The sequence below is a fragment of the Ascaphus truei genome, chromosome 21, assembly GCF_040206685.1.
Source record: "Ascaphus truei isolate aAscTru1 chromosome 21, aAscTru1.hap1, whole genome shotgun sequence".
Classification (NCBI taxonomy): domain Eukaryota; kingdom Metazoa; phylum Chordata; class Amphibia; order Anura; family Ascaphidae; genus Ascaphus; species Ascaphus truei.
Genome location: NC_134503.1, coordinates 31,436,939 through 31,455,334, shown reverse-complemented (window position 1 = coordinate 31,455,334; position 18,396 = coordinate 31,436,939). Strand labels below are relative to the sequence as shown.

Below are 18,396 nucleotides of genomic sequence, written 5' to 3'. Positions count from 1 at the left end.
CCCAATTTTTTTTCCCTTGGAGCAGTTCGGCCCGTCTCGCTTTACGAGTTGTGCAGGCCTGACCTAATCTATCTGTTATCATACATGCTGTGAAGGCCCAGACCCCATTTAATCTGTGGTCCTTTTCCCATTTTTAGGATCTACTTGTGTGTTTCCTGAGCAGCTTTGAACTCCTTCACTGTATTAACCCCCACCCCCATTGCTGGGCATCTGTTCCCCTATACTTGAGCTGCTAGCAAGCACCGCTGTGTGCTACATTGTTACTAGATTGTTATTAGCCTCTATCAGTGTTACTTTTGTCTGGATTTTGGTATATACAGCAAGCATTGGCTTGAATATATAAATGTCACTGAATACCTTACCAACCCTTTATTAGGGCGGTCTATTGGGAGAGAAATTAGTCTATTGTTCTTATGACATTATTGCATTTGAATAAATGTTTATTAGGGGTCACCAGCATGGGATTAATCCACTTACCTCTCACCATTTACTGTGCTGTGCATTGCACTTGAATATAGGGCACTGGTCACTCTATCTATTACAAGTACTAATCTTTATATTACAAGTAGATGAGTGTAAAATTATACAGTGATGTTAGAACTGTGCCATGATGTTTATGGCGTTTATATACTGTATAGTGAGATTATCTAGTAACTAATAAAACCACATCAGGCACTACTAGCAGTTATACCAATGTGTATATGCACAAATAGACAGTCTATGGTGAGCAATTAGGTATGCTGTGTTGATCACCCACTGTCTGACTTACAATATTTATTGTCATACGATCAGGACCATCAAATAGACATTATCACCCCAGACAAATAGTAACCTAATAAATTTGTGGTAGGGCTAATCTGTTTGGGAATTATTCCTGTCAACCCAATCCCAGTAATTGTATACAGTGGAATACATTTATCCATCGTTGTGGGATTATTATATATAAATATCCTGTGACCAATATAATGCAGATGGATATGTATTCCTAACTGAGTCCTATATTTGCACCCCTTTACCAACAAAGCTTTTAAGAATACAATACACACAGTTGAATTTTTGACATTAAGTTTATTATATATGTGTACCATTATTTTAACCATAGCATAAATAAATGTTACGTTTTAACAGCCTAGGTGTGCACCACTAATGTGCTTCTGGCTGGGGAAAGGCTTTACAACATAAAGCCTCTTTCCCTTTTTGAAAATACATTTCAAATCAGCACATAGGTAGCACCCGGTATCTACCTTGATACCTTAGGCTAAACTCAAATTCATACAAGTGTTAATTATACTTATTAGTGAGCGGTATACTTCATATGGTTGTTGCGCTACTTTTAGTGAAGAAGCACATCCATGTGTGCACAGCTACCATAAAATATAGGCCTTTATTCAATATGCTGTGAAGCCGTCTTCCCTGTGCCGGAGAGAAGTTCAGCTGAGAGTGGCTAAACCCTTCTCCAGCGCGGAAAGACGTATTCCCAGAATTTGGAGTAGGGGCCACAGACTGCTCCCTGAAAGGTGTTTGCTAAAGTGAGAAAGTGAGAAACTACCGTATAGGGAAACTGAATGTATATACATATTGAGGAAGCAGAGCTAGTCCTGGCACAACTTTAGACAATCAATTGTATTTGGAGCCATGTAACTGCTGACTTCCATTTCACAATAGCAAACGCAACCAGATCATAATGTCTTAGGCCGGGGCCATAGAGGCTTGATCAGAGCGGAGGCGCGCTGACGCTGAGGCTCGCCGGCTGAAGTCTGCGCGATTGCATGGACTTGCAGGCGAGCCAGCGGGCGCGAAGGGAGCCGGGGGGAGGTGGTTGGATGCGGGGCAGTGACGTCGCTGGGCCAATCGCCCGCGACGCACTGACGTCAACGTCACGGCGCCGTGACGTTGACGCTGCTTCAGGCTGATTGGATGTTTTCAGCCGACAGCGCGCTGAAAAACAGCTTGGCGCTCGGCTGAAAATTCCAAAGTCTCAGCACGCCTGCGGACGCTCGCGTGAGCCCCCTCTCAAGGCATCCTCATTGAGGATGCAGGGGCTCAGCGCGGAGCGTCCGCACGGCTCAGCGCGGCTTGTCCTTCTATGGACTTGGCCTTAGATGTACATGCTGACTTTCAAACACAAAGCACTCTGCAATCATCCGCAAGTGGCATTCATGCAACCCCCCTGTAAGTGGAACATAATCGCCAGATTTTTGGCAGCCTCAATAAGGAAGGACATACTGGAAAACAAGAAGTAAATGTATTTTTTTCTTGGTAACATATTTTCTAAATAAAGAATGGAGATGTTATCAATATCAAAGCTGCAAAAAGATAAAGAACTTTACAAACGATCTCAATGATAAAAAAATCTGAGGCTAGAACTGAGCCCAAGATGCAGAACACAAAATTTAGGAAGATCTGGATGCAAGCATGGAGTTTCTGCGGCTGGCAGCTCGTTAAATTGTCCGACGTGTTCAACATCCCAGAAAATGGTTTATGTTATAACACGGAATCAACCTATAAAATCAAAAGAAATCTAGAACTGTTTTAAAGAAATTTGATACATTACGCATTGATAACTAACACTTTCACCACTGAGGGGTAAATTCTATATACTCAAAAGCGGCCATTGGGGCCATTCTCGGCTGGGAATCCCAATTCATATCAGACAGTAACAAACTATGACTACACCTAAATGAAGAACTATAATGTGGGTCCATTAAAAGGCATCACTGCCTGCAATAGGAACCATTTGCTTTATTGTAATATACACTATTTATGATAAATATACACATAAATCTGATTAGCCGCTACTGAGTATATAGAATTTGCACCGTACCCCCTCCCTCACTTCAACTATTTTCTGAGGCAATATTAGTAACTTTCAAACACTGAAATATGTGAGAAACCATGGTATGGTATAGAGCCATGTTTACTAAAACATCTGGCTCCATAAGAGACCTCCCCATGCCAGAAGACACCTTACAGCCTGTTTACTCTATTGGGCTCTAAAGGGCCATATTTGCTCAGCCTTGGTGTCTTTTGGAGCTTAAGAGCTGGATAGTTTCTTCTTACTCACAACCTTCTCCTCCTGACATTGATACATCTGCATATATAGTTGATGTTGGCTCATACTGAAGGTTTCCTGAAGATATCCCTGACCCTGATTCTACTTGGACATGCCGTGCATTGTCCATTGTGTCAGGCTGATCCTCCCTTAAACAGCGCATATAAACAAATGAGTTCATAAAGACTTTCTTAAACTTTTTTGAACCAAAACAGTACAATACCGGATCCCAACAGCAGTTTGTTTCTGATAACATCCAGGTAATATAATAGGCAACCTCCATCTTTTCCAGTAAAGAACAGTAAGATGGAAAAAACAATTTAACAGTAAGTCCTATTGTTCTTGGGATATGTATTGGAAGATAACAGATAATAAATATAACCAGTGAAACACTTACTGTTTGTAAGGATTTAGACATCATAACTTTGCTTAGAGAATTCATGGGATTCACTTTGAGAATATATCTAATCAACAGGCTGTAACAAACTATGGTTATCCCAAAAGGAATTAGAAGCCCAGTAAATATTATGACCCCGTTCCAAACAAAGAATAGAAAAGCCATATCAGTTTGATGAAAGCTGAGACATTTGGTGGCTCCATGAACATCAGTTGTTTTCAAGGTGACAAAAAATGGAAAACTTTGAAGACATAGACACCCCCAGACAACAAGGCAAACATATGTGATGAACGAGTTTCTGTTAAAAACAGTTATTTTTACTCTGTGAACAACTGTGATGTATCTGTGAATGCTGATTAAGGTGAGGAAATATATGCTTCCGTATATGTGAGTGCTGAGTGAGAAGGCCTTAAGCTTGCAAACGAATGTTCCAAAGGGCCAGTGGTCAGTCAATGAATATATAATAATTAGAGGAGAAACTGGTGTGATGATGGCATCAGAGATGGCCAGGTTGAACTGAAGGATCATTAAGGAATTCCATTGCTTTATACGGAACCAAAATATATATAAACTGATACAGTTCATTATAAAACCGATACAGAACACGAAACTCAGGAAGATGGGGATCCAAACATGGATTTTCTGCGGCTGGCAGCTCGTTAAATTGTCCGACGTGTTCATCATCCCAGAAGACGGTTTGTGTTATAATACGGAGTCAACCTATAAAATCAAAAGAAATCTAAAACTGTTTTTACAACATTTGATACATTTGGCAAAGCAGCAAATATTCCCTGGTGTACAGGTGGGAAACAACAAATTTCAGCACAATTATTATTATTTTTTTAAACCCCACATCTTTCAATATTTATGTGGCAGTTTTGTACATTTGGCTTGAAGGCATGATTCATCCTTCCTTATGGAGAGTCAGCAGTTTGAATACTGTCCCCTCAGACTACCCATCAAGCTTTATTCCCTTGTTCAGGACGTTAGTGGAGGGAGGGCGCCCGCCAAATGGTTGTCTAAGTCCTTCAAACTTAAGTGAACAGAAAGTGGATATCTATGAACAATTATACTTCTCTCTATATAAAATAATTCCCCATGCTGCTTCTCCTTGTACTGAGTTAACATTCCTCCTACAGCTGTCATATCTCACACTAAGTAGTAAAATATCTTATTAGAGTTAGCGGAGCAGATTTATTTTTAAATCATATCATTCACCTTTCACATAACATCATAATAGGAAACTTACCAGATCCATCATCATAAACTCCAATTTGTGGTGTTGTGTTATTTATATGATAAGAATTGTCATTATTTCACTAGGGAGGAGTCTTCAGTGGCTTTCGGAAAATAGATCATTAGTATGTTATAGTATATACGTTTTTAACCACCTTTCGTAATTGGTTGCTGACCTCTCAGGCAGTGAAGGGGCCATGTGAATTTTGCTGCAAGTTCTTTTATTTGGGGGTTACTTTAGTCACAGTCGTAAATCTACTTAGAAGCGAAATCTACACACCACATACACATTCTTTCACACAAAATGGAAACTGAAAACAACAGATTTTACTAAATGGAAACTGAACATCACTTTCAATCCTCCCCAGTCTATTTCAGTCATATATCAACAGTATCTTCATTTCAGTAATATTATTTTGTCACGGTCATTTCATGAACACCAAACTATTGCTATGGGTTTCAGTGTAAAATGTGATACTGCAAGGAATCGGGAAACGTGTCCCCCGCGTCGTGTTCCCTCCTTACCTGAAGCTCCACACACCTCCGCGCTGCTTACAGAGCACGTGCGCACATGGAGCTCCTTGTACCCAGCCCACCACCCGTGACACGCGTCCGTCACACGCATCGCGCACACGTGACGTCATGCACCGCTCCGCAGCTGCGAAGCAAAACTCTCCCACCTATCCCCTGCACCTTGCAGCCAATCTCTGCCTCCGCAGAGACCGCGCCTCCGCTCCTCCCCTCTGTCTGATTCGCCCAGCTCTCCTATATCTACCCAGCTCTCTGTTTAACATTGCTGAGCATAGTTCATGGTAACCTTGTGCTTTCCCGTTCTGTTCCTAGCCTCTGCCTTGCCTTGCTTTGCCTTGTACCCTTGCTGCTTGATCTCACGTGTACCGACCCGGCTTGACTTTGGAGCCCTCTCTGGATAATGACCCCGCCTTGACTCCGACTACCCGCTCTTCTCCATCCCTGACCACAGCTATAGGACACTCTATGATTCTTCTGGCTCCAACCCTTGACCTCTGCATAACGGACACTGACTATCCTACTGGATCCTCCCCACGACCTCGGCAAGTATTAAGACTAACCCACTCCCTCCAATCCAGACCCAGCTACGCTGACTATCCACCCTCCAGGCGTGACTCTGCTTCTGTGGGTGCGCAGTTTTATACTTTCCCACCTCAGTACCGGGGTCCCGCCTTGTTCGTGGTGAGCACAAGCGTTACAGATACACTGTGAGTGCTCATTTCTATCTCATTACCCAGAATCCTTGGCTGCAATGGAAGCATTGTATGATGAGATAATGGGGAAAGGCAGGGTTGTTGACCTGTCTGAGACATGTGATTGTGCCCATGTAAGAGACGTGTGCAGAGGTACATTTAATGGAGACCGATTAGGGGGAAATTAAATCTTGGTTTGATTGCGCCTGTTCCTTTAACAATGCAAAACATACAAAAAGAAACAAAATAAAGGTCTACTCCACTTTAGAGAAATAACTAAACCTTTACTCCAGCCCTCTCTAACTGGGTGGGTAGCTTGGCTGATTACCACCCCAAACAAACATATATATATATATATATATACACAACAGTCCGACAAGAAAGTCTCTTATCTGTTTCTGTCAGCTGTAGGGGAAGTCCTCTCTGCTCTCCTGGGTCAGCACCCTTGTGTGCTATGGCACTCTCTGTGTCCAGGTATAGAGGTCTTGTCCCCTTGTCTTGAGGTCAGCATACAGTCCTGTGTGCATCAAAGCATCATCTTTTCCTCAGGTCAGCCCAGTTATGAGCTAAGGAAAATCTCTGCAGTCCTCCTTCTCCTTATGTCAGCCCAAACGTGAGCTAAGGAAACTCTCTCCTGTGTCTCACATGAGGCTTTTTACAGACTTAATTGGCCAGGTGGAGTCTGGTTAATTACCTGCTGCACTTAACCAGATCCCTGCTGGATTTTAGAGATAGTTTCTTCAACAGGGATATGTCCCTGTTACAGCCCATAACATAAGTGATATTTTTATTTAGTGTAAAGGGTGAAACAGTTTGTTGCAAGTTAGTACATTTTTCATTAAACTCTAATTTTCTTATTACACAAAGGCATGTATAACAATAATAAATCACACTACTTCTGATTGTGGCTAGTAAAGGAAAGAAAAGACATAGCAGGAAACAAACTACAATGAAACAAGCACGCTATTAGTATCTGAAAGGGCTGTGAGGATATTACTTAGAATAGTATAGTACTAACCTGTTCAATTCTTGTGCAGATTCAAGACAACGGGAGCAATAAGCTGTCTGTGTAAAACCAATGGTATGAAACAGCAGTCATTGCATTTCCAGTTCCTGTACGAGGCTTCTCCCTGATGTTCCCTTCTTAGTGGTAGTCAACGTGAATAAATATTACAATCTGCAAACAGAGAAACTTAACAACAGCCAGCATGAGCTCAAATAAATAGCACCTAAATATTCCATCATAGGAGGAAGAGACTAGTAGATGTAACATTTTCCCTGCTGAGAGCAGGAATGATTTAGCACATCTAATATACCTTAAGAAGAACATAATAGAAATGGAGAGAAGGAAAGTTGATATTGAACATTAAACTCGCCAGTCCATATACAAAAAAGATAGAACATCCATGCGTGTATCTGCATGTCTTCCATAAGTCCCCAAACTCGCTCCATTCACACCATTGTCCCATCATACAAGTGGTTAATCTGCAGACACGACAGGGGGTGGCTGACCGGGGGTCAGGAAGGCTATTGTCAGATTTCAAACATTCATGCCGGTTGCAGAGATGAGATACCGGCCACAGGACTGCTCCTCCCAGGGTCTTCAAGCAATGCTTAATCTCCCAATCAATGCTGAGACGCTGGGGGAGCTTAAGCATTTTCTATATGATTGAGACCCCTTTGAGTGCTCATGGTATATTATATGTATGTTGCATTTGTCCTCGGTTCTAAGTTTTTATTCGTATAAGATATGCCTTTATTATAGTTTATTTGTATTATTCATTATTTATTATTGATCTTTATTGTTATTATAATGTATATATGTGTGATATTCTTTTTATATTTATTTTCTTCATTTTTCTACTTACTTATTTAACTAGTTTATATTTAATTTTCCATGGCAGGTTGTTTACAGTGGTTTTATGTGTATATATATATGTAGGGATGTCTCAGTTTGCCCTCTACCTTCGCTGCAGTGTGCCTCTTGAGGGAGTGTTCGGAAGGTTCCGCAGCGGGCCGGCAGAACAGGGCGCCACCATGTTGTTGTGCAATAGTAGGAGCGACTGTCAAAGCGGAGAGAGTTCGCGTATGTGCAGTGCAAAGCGCGCGAACGGCTGGCCAATTACAGCGAGGCTCAGCAGTAAACTACAACCCCCAGGAGCCTCAGCGAAGTCACCTGACGCCAGGGAGCGAATATGATTACAGGGATTGCTGACAGGCAGGAAAGGGAAGTGTGGGGGAGAGACCACGCTAGTCAGAGGGCACCTGAGGAGCAAGGGGAGAGGTAGTGTGTGCAGGGGGTCAGTGACCCACCTGCGTAGGCCAGATTTCCCCTCAGGTCCCAGTGTATACCCTGAGTCACCATAAGCTTGTGGTGCTGCAGGGACGCCCTATATAGATAGCGACACCTAGTCACTTACTGTATATACAGATAGGGACACAGTGTCGCGGAGCTGCGGTGGTGACAGTCATTTTGGCCCAAGCTGCTGGACATCATCCAGTCATGAGAGACTGCGCTGGATCGGCGGATCCTTTTTGAAGTTTGTTGCCAGTCACCGGAGTGACCGGAAGGTATTTACTAAGTGCACCAACACCGGTACCAACAGGCGCTGATCCCGCCTTGGGGGAGGACTCTTTGGGGACACCAGGTTGAGTGACCAAAGGACTAAGCCTATATATATAGAATATATGTGGACATGGTGTGGGGTGCACGCGGTGACGGGAAAGTGACATTTCTCTTTAGGGGAGTGGCCGAGCCACAAGTGTTATATTGCATGTCATTCGGTTAATGCTATATCCTATGTGTATTATTGCTATAACTATAAGATAAGGTTCTACCAATGCGTATGAGTAAACTGTTACAATCTGATGTGTGTTACTATTGTTCTTGCCTAGGGGAATCTCACTTATTGGGGATCCTGGGTAAGTGGAGGCGCTGCCAAGGTTATTATTATTACCCCAGGCTTCCAGTTAGCGGAGGCCCAGGTCTCCCTGAGCCAGCAGGTGTGTGCAGTACCAGTAGTCACTCTAGAGCGGTAGGAAAGAGGGCTACATATATATATATTTTTTTGTCTTAGCTTATACACATGTTCTTTTTATTTTATTTTCATTATCAAGGGATTTTGTATTAATATATCTTTAAATTCTACTATATAATTATTATGGTTTATTGTTTTTTTTTTAATTCTATTTTATTCATTATTTATTATTTTTTATTTTCTCTTTATTAAATGTGTTTTTAGATATCCATAGTATAGTTTTTTTTTTCCTTTTCTAGGGTGGTTTCTTTCTTTAAATTACTATATTATGTACCAAGAGCAGCTCCATCGGGGCTATGATTACATCTATTATACAACAGGTGTAGATTGTCCAATCCACCTTGTATATTGTAACCAATGAGATTAGAGCTTTACCTATTTAAGTGCAAGTGTATTTTACTCTTTGATAAAGTCTCCCTACGTAGACGAAAGGCATCAGAGTTATACACTCTGTGTATGTCTTTTTTCCATTTGGATGAATAAATCATTTTTGAAGTGAAACTTCTTTAGTGGCACCTCTGATGGGATAAAACTGGATAGATGGGGGGCGAAATGTGAAACGGAAGTGACGTCACGTAATGGACGCCGCTCCGCTCACACGCCCCCTGTCACATGTGGCGGCGGCGATAGCCGCCGGCGCCGCTCCTAATCGCCGCCGCACCCCTCACTTACTATGCGCGTGCACAGCACACACAGCTTTTTTACCTTTACTGCGCTTGGTTGATTCCTGAGTTCGGAGAGCTGTGACCGCCATTCCCACTGTTTTTTCTGCATTACCTATCGGCTGGAGCACGCAGTATCGGCGTTCTACAGGGGGCGCTCTGGCACTAATCAGCAACAACAGGCGGACACGGACAGTGAGTACCGGCCAGCTGATCGGTCAAGGTGTGGGACACAGGATGCGGAGGGAAGCTATTGAAGACTCTGTGAGTATCTTGTGAGACGTACTGCAGCGACGCTTTCAGGGATACTTTGGACTGTTATCAGCTTATTAGCTGGGTGAGTCCATTATAAACACACCAAGGACATTTCTAAGCCAATCCAGTTTATTTACCCCTACACGCTGATACAACCGAGGGATTCAAGAGGATGTTTACTAAATGATACATTTACTGCATTATTGCTATTGATAGAGCACCAGTTTGAGGTTCATTCCTCGTTTTGTTCAAATGTTTTTGGCGGACTCTCTTTTTTCTTAAAATTGGAAGGAGAGAGGGATTTTACGAAGGATTTCATGATGCAAGTTGGAAGAGAGTAGCTAGATCCAGGGACAAGTGGGCCCCCATTTTGTTGTGTTTATCATGTTGTGTTACAAGGTTTTTATTATAATAAAACTGACGTTTTTTTCTCTCCGAAGAAGTTGTTTGGTATGGTTATTTGAGGAGGTGACTGGCTCGAGGCATGAGTAAGTGATGCTAAGTGTATATACACGGGCGATACTCCAATTTTATACCACTGATTCCCACAGTGTGTTAATTACTAGTGTATAGATATAAAACCGTGCAGCACTCAAAGGATTTATTTTCTATAAATACGCAGCACCATTATATAGTACAGTTTTCAATATCAGTGTATTATTAATTTCTCACATGCACTCCTCCCTCACTATTTATCTTCCCCTTCTCTCTATAACCCCTCTCTCTCTCCTGCTACCCTCTATTCCCCCTCTCTCTTTTCCCCAACCTCTTTTCCTCATTCTTCCCCCTCCTCGTTACTCATTCCCCACCTCAACTCTTCCCCCTCTCTCTCCCCAGGCTTCCCACGCTTCTCTCCCCCACACCTAATAATAATTGTTTGTTGTTGTATAACGCTGCTAATTTTACATAGCACTTTACAGAGACATTTTGCAGACAGAGCTTACAATCTATGGTGGGTTTTTTTTGTGCCTGAGGCACAGGGAGATAAAGTGACTTACCCAAGGTCACAACGAGCCGACACCAGGAATTGAACCAGGTTACCCTGCTTAAAACTCAATGCCAGTCAGTGTCTTTACTCACTGAACCACTCCTACCTTTTCTTACTCATTCATTCACACACCCTCCCCCTCACACACACACTCACTCCCCCCTCAGACACACACACACACTCCCCCTCTCATACATTTTCCCTCTCACATACATCACACTCTCCCCTCTTCCCCACACTCACACTCTCCCCTCTAACACACTCACATACACTCACACTCCCCCCTCTCCCCTCACACACTCACCCCTCTCTCCCCCCCCCCCCCACACACACACACACACACACACACATACACACACACACACACACACACACACACACACACACACACACACACACACACACACACACACACACACACTCTTCCATCTCACCCCTCTCACACATCTGTGACACACTTCCCACCCTTTTACACACTCCCCCCTCTCTCGGATACACCTTTTCTTACTCATTCACTCACACACCCTCCCCCGCTCCCCCACACGCACACTCCCCCTCACAAATTTTCCCTCTGACATACACTCACTCTCCCCTCTTTCACACTCACACATTTCCCCCCTCTGTCACACACTTCCCACCCTTTTACACACTTTCTCCCCCCTCTCTCGCATACACCTTCTCTTAATCATTCACTCACACACCCTCCCCCCTCTCACACACACATTTCCCCCCTCTGACACACACTCTCCCCTCATACATTCCCCCCTTCTGTCACACACTCTCCTCTGTCACACACTCTCCCCTCTCAAACACTCTCCCCTCTCACACACGTCCCTCCCTCTGTCACACACTCACATTCCCTCCTCTGTCACACACACATAGAGTTGCAAGGTGGCTTGTCCAAAAATTCTGGACACAACGGTGAAAGGTGTGACGCACGTGAGAATCATTGGTGAGGAAGAAGGTTATTTAGAAAAGACCTGACGTCATTTTTTCTAAATTTCACTCCAAGTATTCACCAATTTGAACCAATTTATATTCTGTTTCGTAAAAAATCTGGAGAGGGGTCTTGAGAGGGGGTGGGTGGGAGGGAGTGGGTGGGAGGGAGCCCCCCTTCCGAGGATTTCTTTAGGAAATAGAATATGAAATAGTGCAAATTGGTGCAAGTTTGGAGTGAAATTTAGAACAAATGACGTAAAGGTCAGGTCATTTATAAATAACTGACCTGCAGTCATACTGTACATGGCGAGCAATACTGATCTTAATGCTCCTCCCACAAATTCCTACATTGTTGCACCCCTTCTCATCCTCTCTCAAACCCCTCCCTTCATCCTGTCCCAACTCCTCCCTTCATCCTCTAAACACCCCCCCATCATCCTTTCTCACCTCCCTTCATCCTCTCTCATCCCCTCTCCGTTCATCCTGTCCCAACTCCTCCCTTCATCCTCTCAACCCCCCCCCCCCCCACCCATCATCCTTTCTCACCTCCCTTAATCCTCTCTCACCCCCCACTCCCTTCATCCTCTCACCCCCCCCCTGTCATTATCACCCCCACAGGACAGCCAGAGAAAACACACACACACACACGCACACACACACTAGGACAAAACAGAACAAATACACACAGGACACAGGCAGGACAGGCAGGACACACAGGAGACAGCACACAGGAGACACAGGACATACAGGACACAGACAGGACACACAGACACACACAGAGGACACAGCCTCACCTCTCTCTGCTCCATGCTTCTTCTTCCTTTGGCCCCAACCCCAGGCTACTACCACCTCCTCCTGATTGGCCGTTGCTGTGTAATGTAACCAATCAGGATGGAGGAAGCTGCCCAGCCCCCTAGCAGCAGCAGACTTGCTCTATCCCTTCTCAGGGGAAAGTATGTGATCGGTTACTAAGGGCCTCGTGCAGTAAGCGCCGAAAAAGCCCTCTCGACAGGGGTTCAAACTCGGCATGTTTTTGGCGTGTTGCCCTCGCAGTATGCAGGAAGGGCCGAATCCCTGGCGAATCACTGCGAGAGCAACATTGCCAAACACGCCGAGTTGCCGGTGGTGAGACAGTCTGCCTGGCGATAACCTGCCGAGATCAGCCTGCAGCAGAGAAAGATCCGCCACTCTCTCTGCGCAAATATCGGCAAAAAAAAAAAATCTTTTTAATAAAATGTTATTCATAGTGTAAATGTGCAGGGGGTCACACATTTATTTTGCCTGATTAGATCCTTTGGAATATGCATGGAAAACTACTCTATGATGCATATTAGAGTGAGAAAGTGAGAACAACAAGCAGAAGTTTCCATGTGAAAACTCTATGGCAGGCTTTGGGCCTTTTTAAATGAATACAATAAAACAGAAAACAGCTGTTTTTCAGTGTTTGCTGTAGAAGACAATGTCGTCCAGGTACGCTGCGGCATAACCTTTATGAGGTCTCAGCACTTTATCCACAAGTCTCTGGAAAGTGGCTGGGGCGCAATGCAGACCACATGGCATCGTCACAAATTGGTATTAGCCCATTGGAGGGGCGAAGGCGGTTTTGAACTTGCACTCCTCCTCTAAAAAAGGTATTGCCAGTATCTTTTGTGAGATCAAGCGTTCATATATACTCCGCCGTACCAAGAGCGTCAATCAATTCATCCATCCTTGGCATCGGGTATGCATCAAACCTGGATACCTGTTACGGTTGTGCTCGCCACAAACCGGGGCCGGACTGTGTGGCTGAGCCTGGGTTATGAAATTACCGACCTTAGACCGCGCAGACTGGTCCGGAGTGCGAAGTTCATAGTCGAACAGGCTGGGTTCAGGATTGGAGAGAACAGCGTAGTCAGTGGATGAGCCAGGGTCAGGATTGGAGACATCAGGGTAAACGTAGTCCAAGCAGGGAGTCGGCAACAGGAAATCAAGCAGGTCCCCCTGCTTCAGCGTAATTGCTGTAGGTCGGGAATGGGGTTTGCGCGAGTGGTGTCTACGGCCCATGGCGCCGGTCTCAGGAAGGAGAAGGCTGACCAGAGTGGGCACACCGCCAGGCAGCACTGGTAAACCAATGCTTCAGCTCAGGAGTCCAGAATGGGTCTGTGCGAGGAGAGAGAGCTACAGACCTCAGGACTCAGAAGACAGGCTTCTGCAGAGGAAGGGCAGCAGGCCTCAGGGAACAGGGAGCTGAAGTAAACGCTGGAGATCCACCGCTTCAGCACAGGAACCAGGACACGGCCTCTGCAATGGAGAGGGAGCAGCAGGCCCCAGAAACCAGTAGACAGACCTCTGTTATGAGAAGGGCAGCATGCCTCAGGGAACAGAGAGCTGAAGTAAACGCTGGAGATCCACAGCTTCAGCACAGGAACCAGGACACGGCCTCTGCAATGGAGAGAGAGCAGCTGGCCCCAGGAACCAGGAAACACAGGCCTCAGCGAAGTAAAAGCAGGCCTGGAAGAAACTGGAACTAATGCTGGAATACTTCCACAGGATTAGTCACGAGGAAAACAAGCAAGGGCTTGTGGCTGAACACAGTAACGTCCAAGAAGGATTATGCTAGGCAGAGAAGGATTGTGGGAATGCAGTACTTAAAGGCCAGCGGGCCAATCCCCGGAGGAGGGTGTGAGGGCACTGCTCCAATGAGTGAGTACAAGGCTAGGTTGCAGTGATAGTCCACACAGCTTCTGTTGATTGCAAAGAGGGAATTAGTGAGAACAACAGCACCCTGCAAGGCAACGAGAAAAGCCAGGAGTGGATTCCTGACAATACCGCATTTACCTTTCAGAGGTCTACACAAAACCTTACCTTCCCAACTGGTTTAGGACCATGACTATTGGACTACACAGGGAGTAGGGTGACCATTTGTCCCCCTTTTGCCGGGACAGTCCCATTTTTTTGTGTCCTGTCCCAGTTCCCTGTCTGTCCCGGATTTGTCCCGGGTTTTGTCCCGGGTTTTGGCCCTGGTCCCGGTATGCGGCGAGGCGGCGGCAGTGAGGAGGATGCCGTGCGGGAACAGGTAAGATTTTTTTCCTATGTTGAATGAATGGTTGCCGGGGGGCGGGACTTAGAACGCCGGCCGGGCCGCAGGGGATTGGCTGCAGGTCAGAGGGTGCCGTGGGCGGGACTTCAGCTTCCTTCGGCAGAGCACACGTGGTGTGTTTCTGTCTCTTCCCGCTCCTGGCTCCTCTATCGGCTGCGCAGTGTCTCCCCCCCTCTACCCGCCCAGGGGATAGGAGGTGGGTTTTGGTGCCTTTGCCTCCTGTCCTGGCGCTCCCTTTCCCCCCTGGTCCCCTTGGTGCGGGAGATGGGCGCGGGGGCGGGCAGTGGTGGCTGCGCGGTGTCCCCCCATTCTGCCCCGGGAACCCGTGGCAGGCCGCCAGGGAGGGGGGCAGCAGTTTGTACCTCTGTATCCCAGCGCAACCCCCCCCCCCTTGGTGCGGGAGATGGGCGCGGGGGTGGGTGCAGGGGGAGGCGGGGAGCTGCCTGCTCGTGGCTGCCTCTGTCTGTACTCCACTGTGTGTGTATGAGTCTGTGTGTGTGTGTATCAGTGTGTGTGTGTGTGTGTGTGTGTGTGTGTGTGTGTGTGTGTGTGTGTGTGTGCGTATCTGTGTGTGTGTGTACCAGTGTGTGTGTGTATCAGTGTGTTTCAGTGTGTGTATCAGTGTGTGTGTCAGTGTGTATCAGTGTGTGTGTGTGTGTGTATCAGTGTGTGTGTGTATCAGTGTGTGTGTATCAGTGTGTGTGTGTGTGTGTGTGTGTGTGTGTGTGTGTGTGTGTGTGTATCAGTGTGTGTCAGTGTGTATCAGTGTGTGTGTGTGTGTATCAGTGTGTGTGTGTATCAGTGTGTGTGTATCAGTGTGTGTGTATTAGTGTGTCTGTGAGTGTGTGTGTGTGTATCTCTGTGTGTGTGTGTGTGTATCAGTGTGGGTGTGTGTGTGTCAGTGGGTGTGTGTCAGTGTGTGTGTGTCTCCCGCCCTGTCTCCCTCGAAAAAAGCTGTCCACATTCCGCGATAAACCATCTCCCAAAGATCCAATGCTCACCACAATTGGCTGTCCAGGACGGTCGACCAGCGATTTATGGATCTTTGGGAGATGGTGTAATACCGGTATCACGGGATGTGGACAGCTCAAATAATCACGCTCTTTGTGATTAGTAACAGTCAATATCTTACCAATTTCAATAAGTTCATCAAGTTCTTTAATGAATTTGGAAGTTGGGTTACATTTAAGATGCTGATAAGTGGTAGTGTCCCGTAGCTGCCTTAATGCTTCATTTTTATATTGTTCAGTAGACATAACAACCAGGGCACCACCCTTATCAGCATTCTTCAAGATAATATTATGATTCTTTTTCAATTGATCCAATTGTTGGATTTCTGTGTATGTAAGGTTATTAGACTGTGCATGAGAACATGAAAACCCTTGTGGCAACAAACGTAAATCACGTTCCACCAGACGCTCAAAAGTAATGATAGCAGGCCCCCTGTTGTAATTAGGAAAGAAGATAGATTTTTGGCGAAGGCCTGAATCATGACTGCCAAAAAATGGCTGTGAGAATGTGTTTAAGGATTCCCCCTGTCATTCTAGCAAGGTATTCATGTCAGACAATACACAACACTCTTTAAAGTTAAATGTGTTATCAATGCTAGAGTTTTTTAAGCCATCAATTTGTAAAGCAGAAGGAGCTAAACTAGATGGAGGATTATCCAAAACCTCAGATCCGCTCTTAGAGCCAAATAATTTCTTCAAAGATAATTTTCTTGTAGATCTCTGAAGATCTATCACTGTCTGGAACAGATGAAAGTCCTGTGAGGGAGCAAAACCCAAACCTTTATTAAGGAGTGTCAATTGGTCTAAAGTAAGTACAACTCCTGATAAGTTGATAACATTATCCAAAGCTGTTACTCATATTTCTTCCTCTTGGATCTGCCCCTTCCTTCCTCGTTTCCTTTTTGATCTCCGGGTTCGCCCCTGCTTTTTGGCCCCATTTGTAAAAAAGCAGAGGAGGATTGACCTGAGGCCCTGGGAAGTTTGGAATGAGCTGATGAAGGGGAAGCTCTATTATCATTGTCACGGCAGCTAGTACAGGGTTATAATATAAATCAAATATCTGGGTTGAATTGAACACGACTTATATATAATAAAGATAGTTTATTCCTTAGATAGGTAAACACACAAGATGATACAAATAACAGACAAATATAGCACTTACTTAGGGGTTGGGTAATGAAGCAATCAGGTACAGGATTGGCAATTCATACAGCAATCAGGCATCAAGTAGTTGGTAAAATCGAAGACGCTGAGCATAGGGCTGACACTGGTTTATATGTGATTTCAGTCCTATACCCTGTCATTGAGTGCAAGACATTGGATGACAATTATCTGCACCCAATCCCTCCTTGCCAGCTAACGTGGGAACATTGTTAGATCATGCCCCCAGTTAGTTGGCACATGCGCACCTCTGGCCCTTGGGGTTTCATTTCTTTAGCCCCACACAAAAGTCAGGGCGCCTACAAGTCTATCAGACTTGGATCTGGTCAGGAAATCCTTTGTCTGTAAGTGTGAATTATAGCACTTACAGACCACTCAAGTCCTGCGTTTCTCCGCCCTGATGTATACAACCAGAGTGGTTGAGCCTTTGATCAGGGGGTCTGTTTTAGACAATGGGTCAGCCCCCTGAGCATTAACATTAAACAGAGCCAGTGACTTTCGCAGGCTTTTATCCCCGCTTTGAAACACAATACAATTCTTAATATATATATATATATATTAAAATCTGTTTGGCTGGGCCGAGCGGGTCGAAACTTACCAGACCCTCATGCCGGAGGGGACTCTCCATGGTGGCCAAGTTTCAGCTTGCTGCGACCCACCGGACCGGAGTTACATAATTACAGTTTAAAAGCACTTTTGGAACACAAGGCTTTTTTCTGCCATGCAAGTCAATGACAGAAACCCAAACTTTGCAATTACCCTGACTCCGTTCTGTTGCCCCGAGAGGGTCGGTATTTGCCATGCAATCCTGCCGGAACTAGGACTACATGGTGGCCGAATGTCAGCCCTCTAGGTAGAACAGAACCGGAGTTATAGGTTCCATGTTTCTGCTCTCTCTGACTTAGCCGTTTTTACACGCGGCTTTTACCTCCGCCATTAGAGTCTATGGTGCGACCCTTTACCCGGGTCATTAACTCTCGGACCCGGTTGGGATCGTGTGAGGGGTTTCCTAGGGTCTAGGGGCAAAAAGAATTTTATTCCTGGGTGCCCTAGAACCTAAGTTTCCCACGCCAATTGACCCTGAACTTGACCGGGGAGTGATCAAAACTCTTTCAAATAATGTATCTGCTCTTGCAGTCTGCGGTTTGGATGGCTGCCAACCCGTTCCTGGAGGTCGGCTTAGAGGGATCCCCATTGAAATGAATGGCTCCATTGACTTTCAATGGGAAACCGCCGCTCCTCCTCTCGGGCGCCACCTACAGGTCTTCTACGATATCAGCCCAAATCGCCGGAATCTCCATAGGGTTATATGGAGCCCCAATGGCGACCTATGGAGAAACTGCAAAATGGAGCCTG

At 45.4% G+C, this 18,396-nt stretch overlaps 1 protein-coding gene across 1 annotated transcript; it reads right to left on the bottom strand.

Moving 5' to 3' along the window:
* Positions 1-1,069: 1,069 nt before the first annotated feature.
* On the bottom strand, positions 1,070-12,624 carry LOC142472371 (P2Y purinoceptor 4-like). Its single transcript, XM_075579462.1, has 3 exons — positions 12,585-12,624; positions 6,927-7,085; positions 1,070-4,169 (listed from the first exon to the last, which is right to left on the bottom strand). Exon 3 carries the CDS (start codon positions 4,131-4,133, stop codon positions 3,057-3,059), a length of 1,077 nt encoding a protein of 358 aa, XP_075435577.1. The 5' UTR covers positions 4,134-4,169; positions 6,927-7,085; positions 12,585-12,624; the 3' UTR covers positions 1,070-3,056.
* Between the last annotated feature and the right edge of the window lie 5,772 nt (positions 12,625-18,396).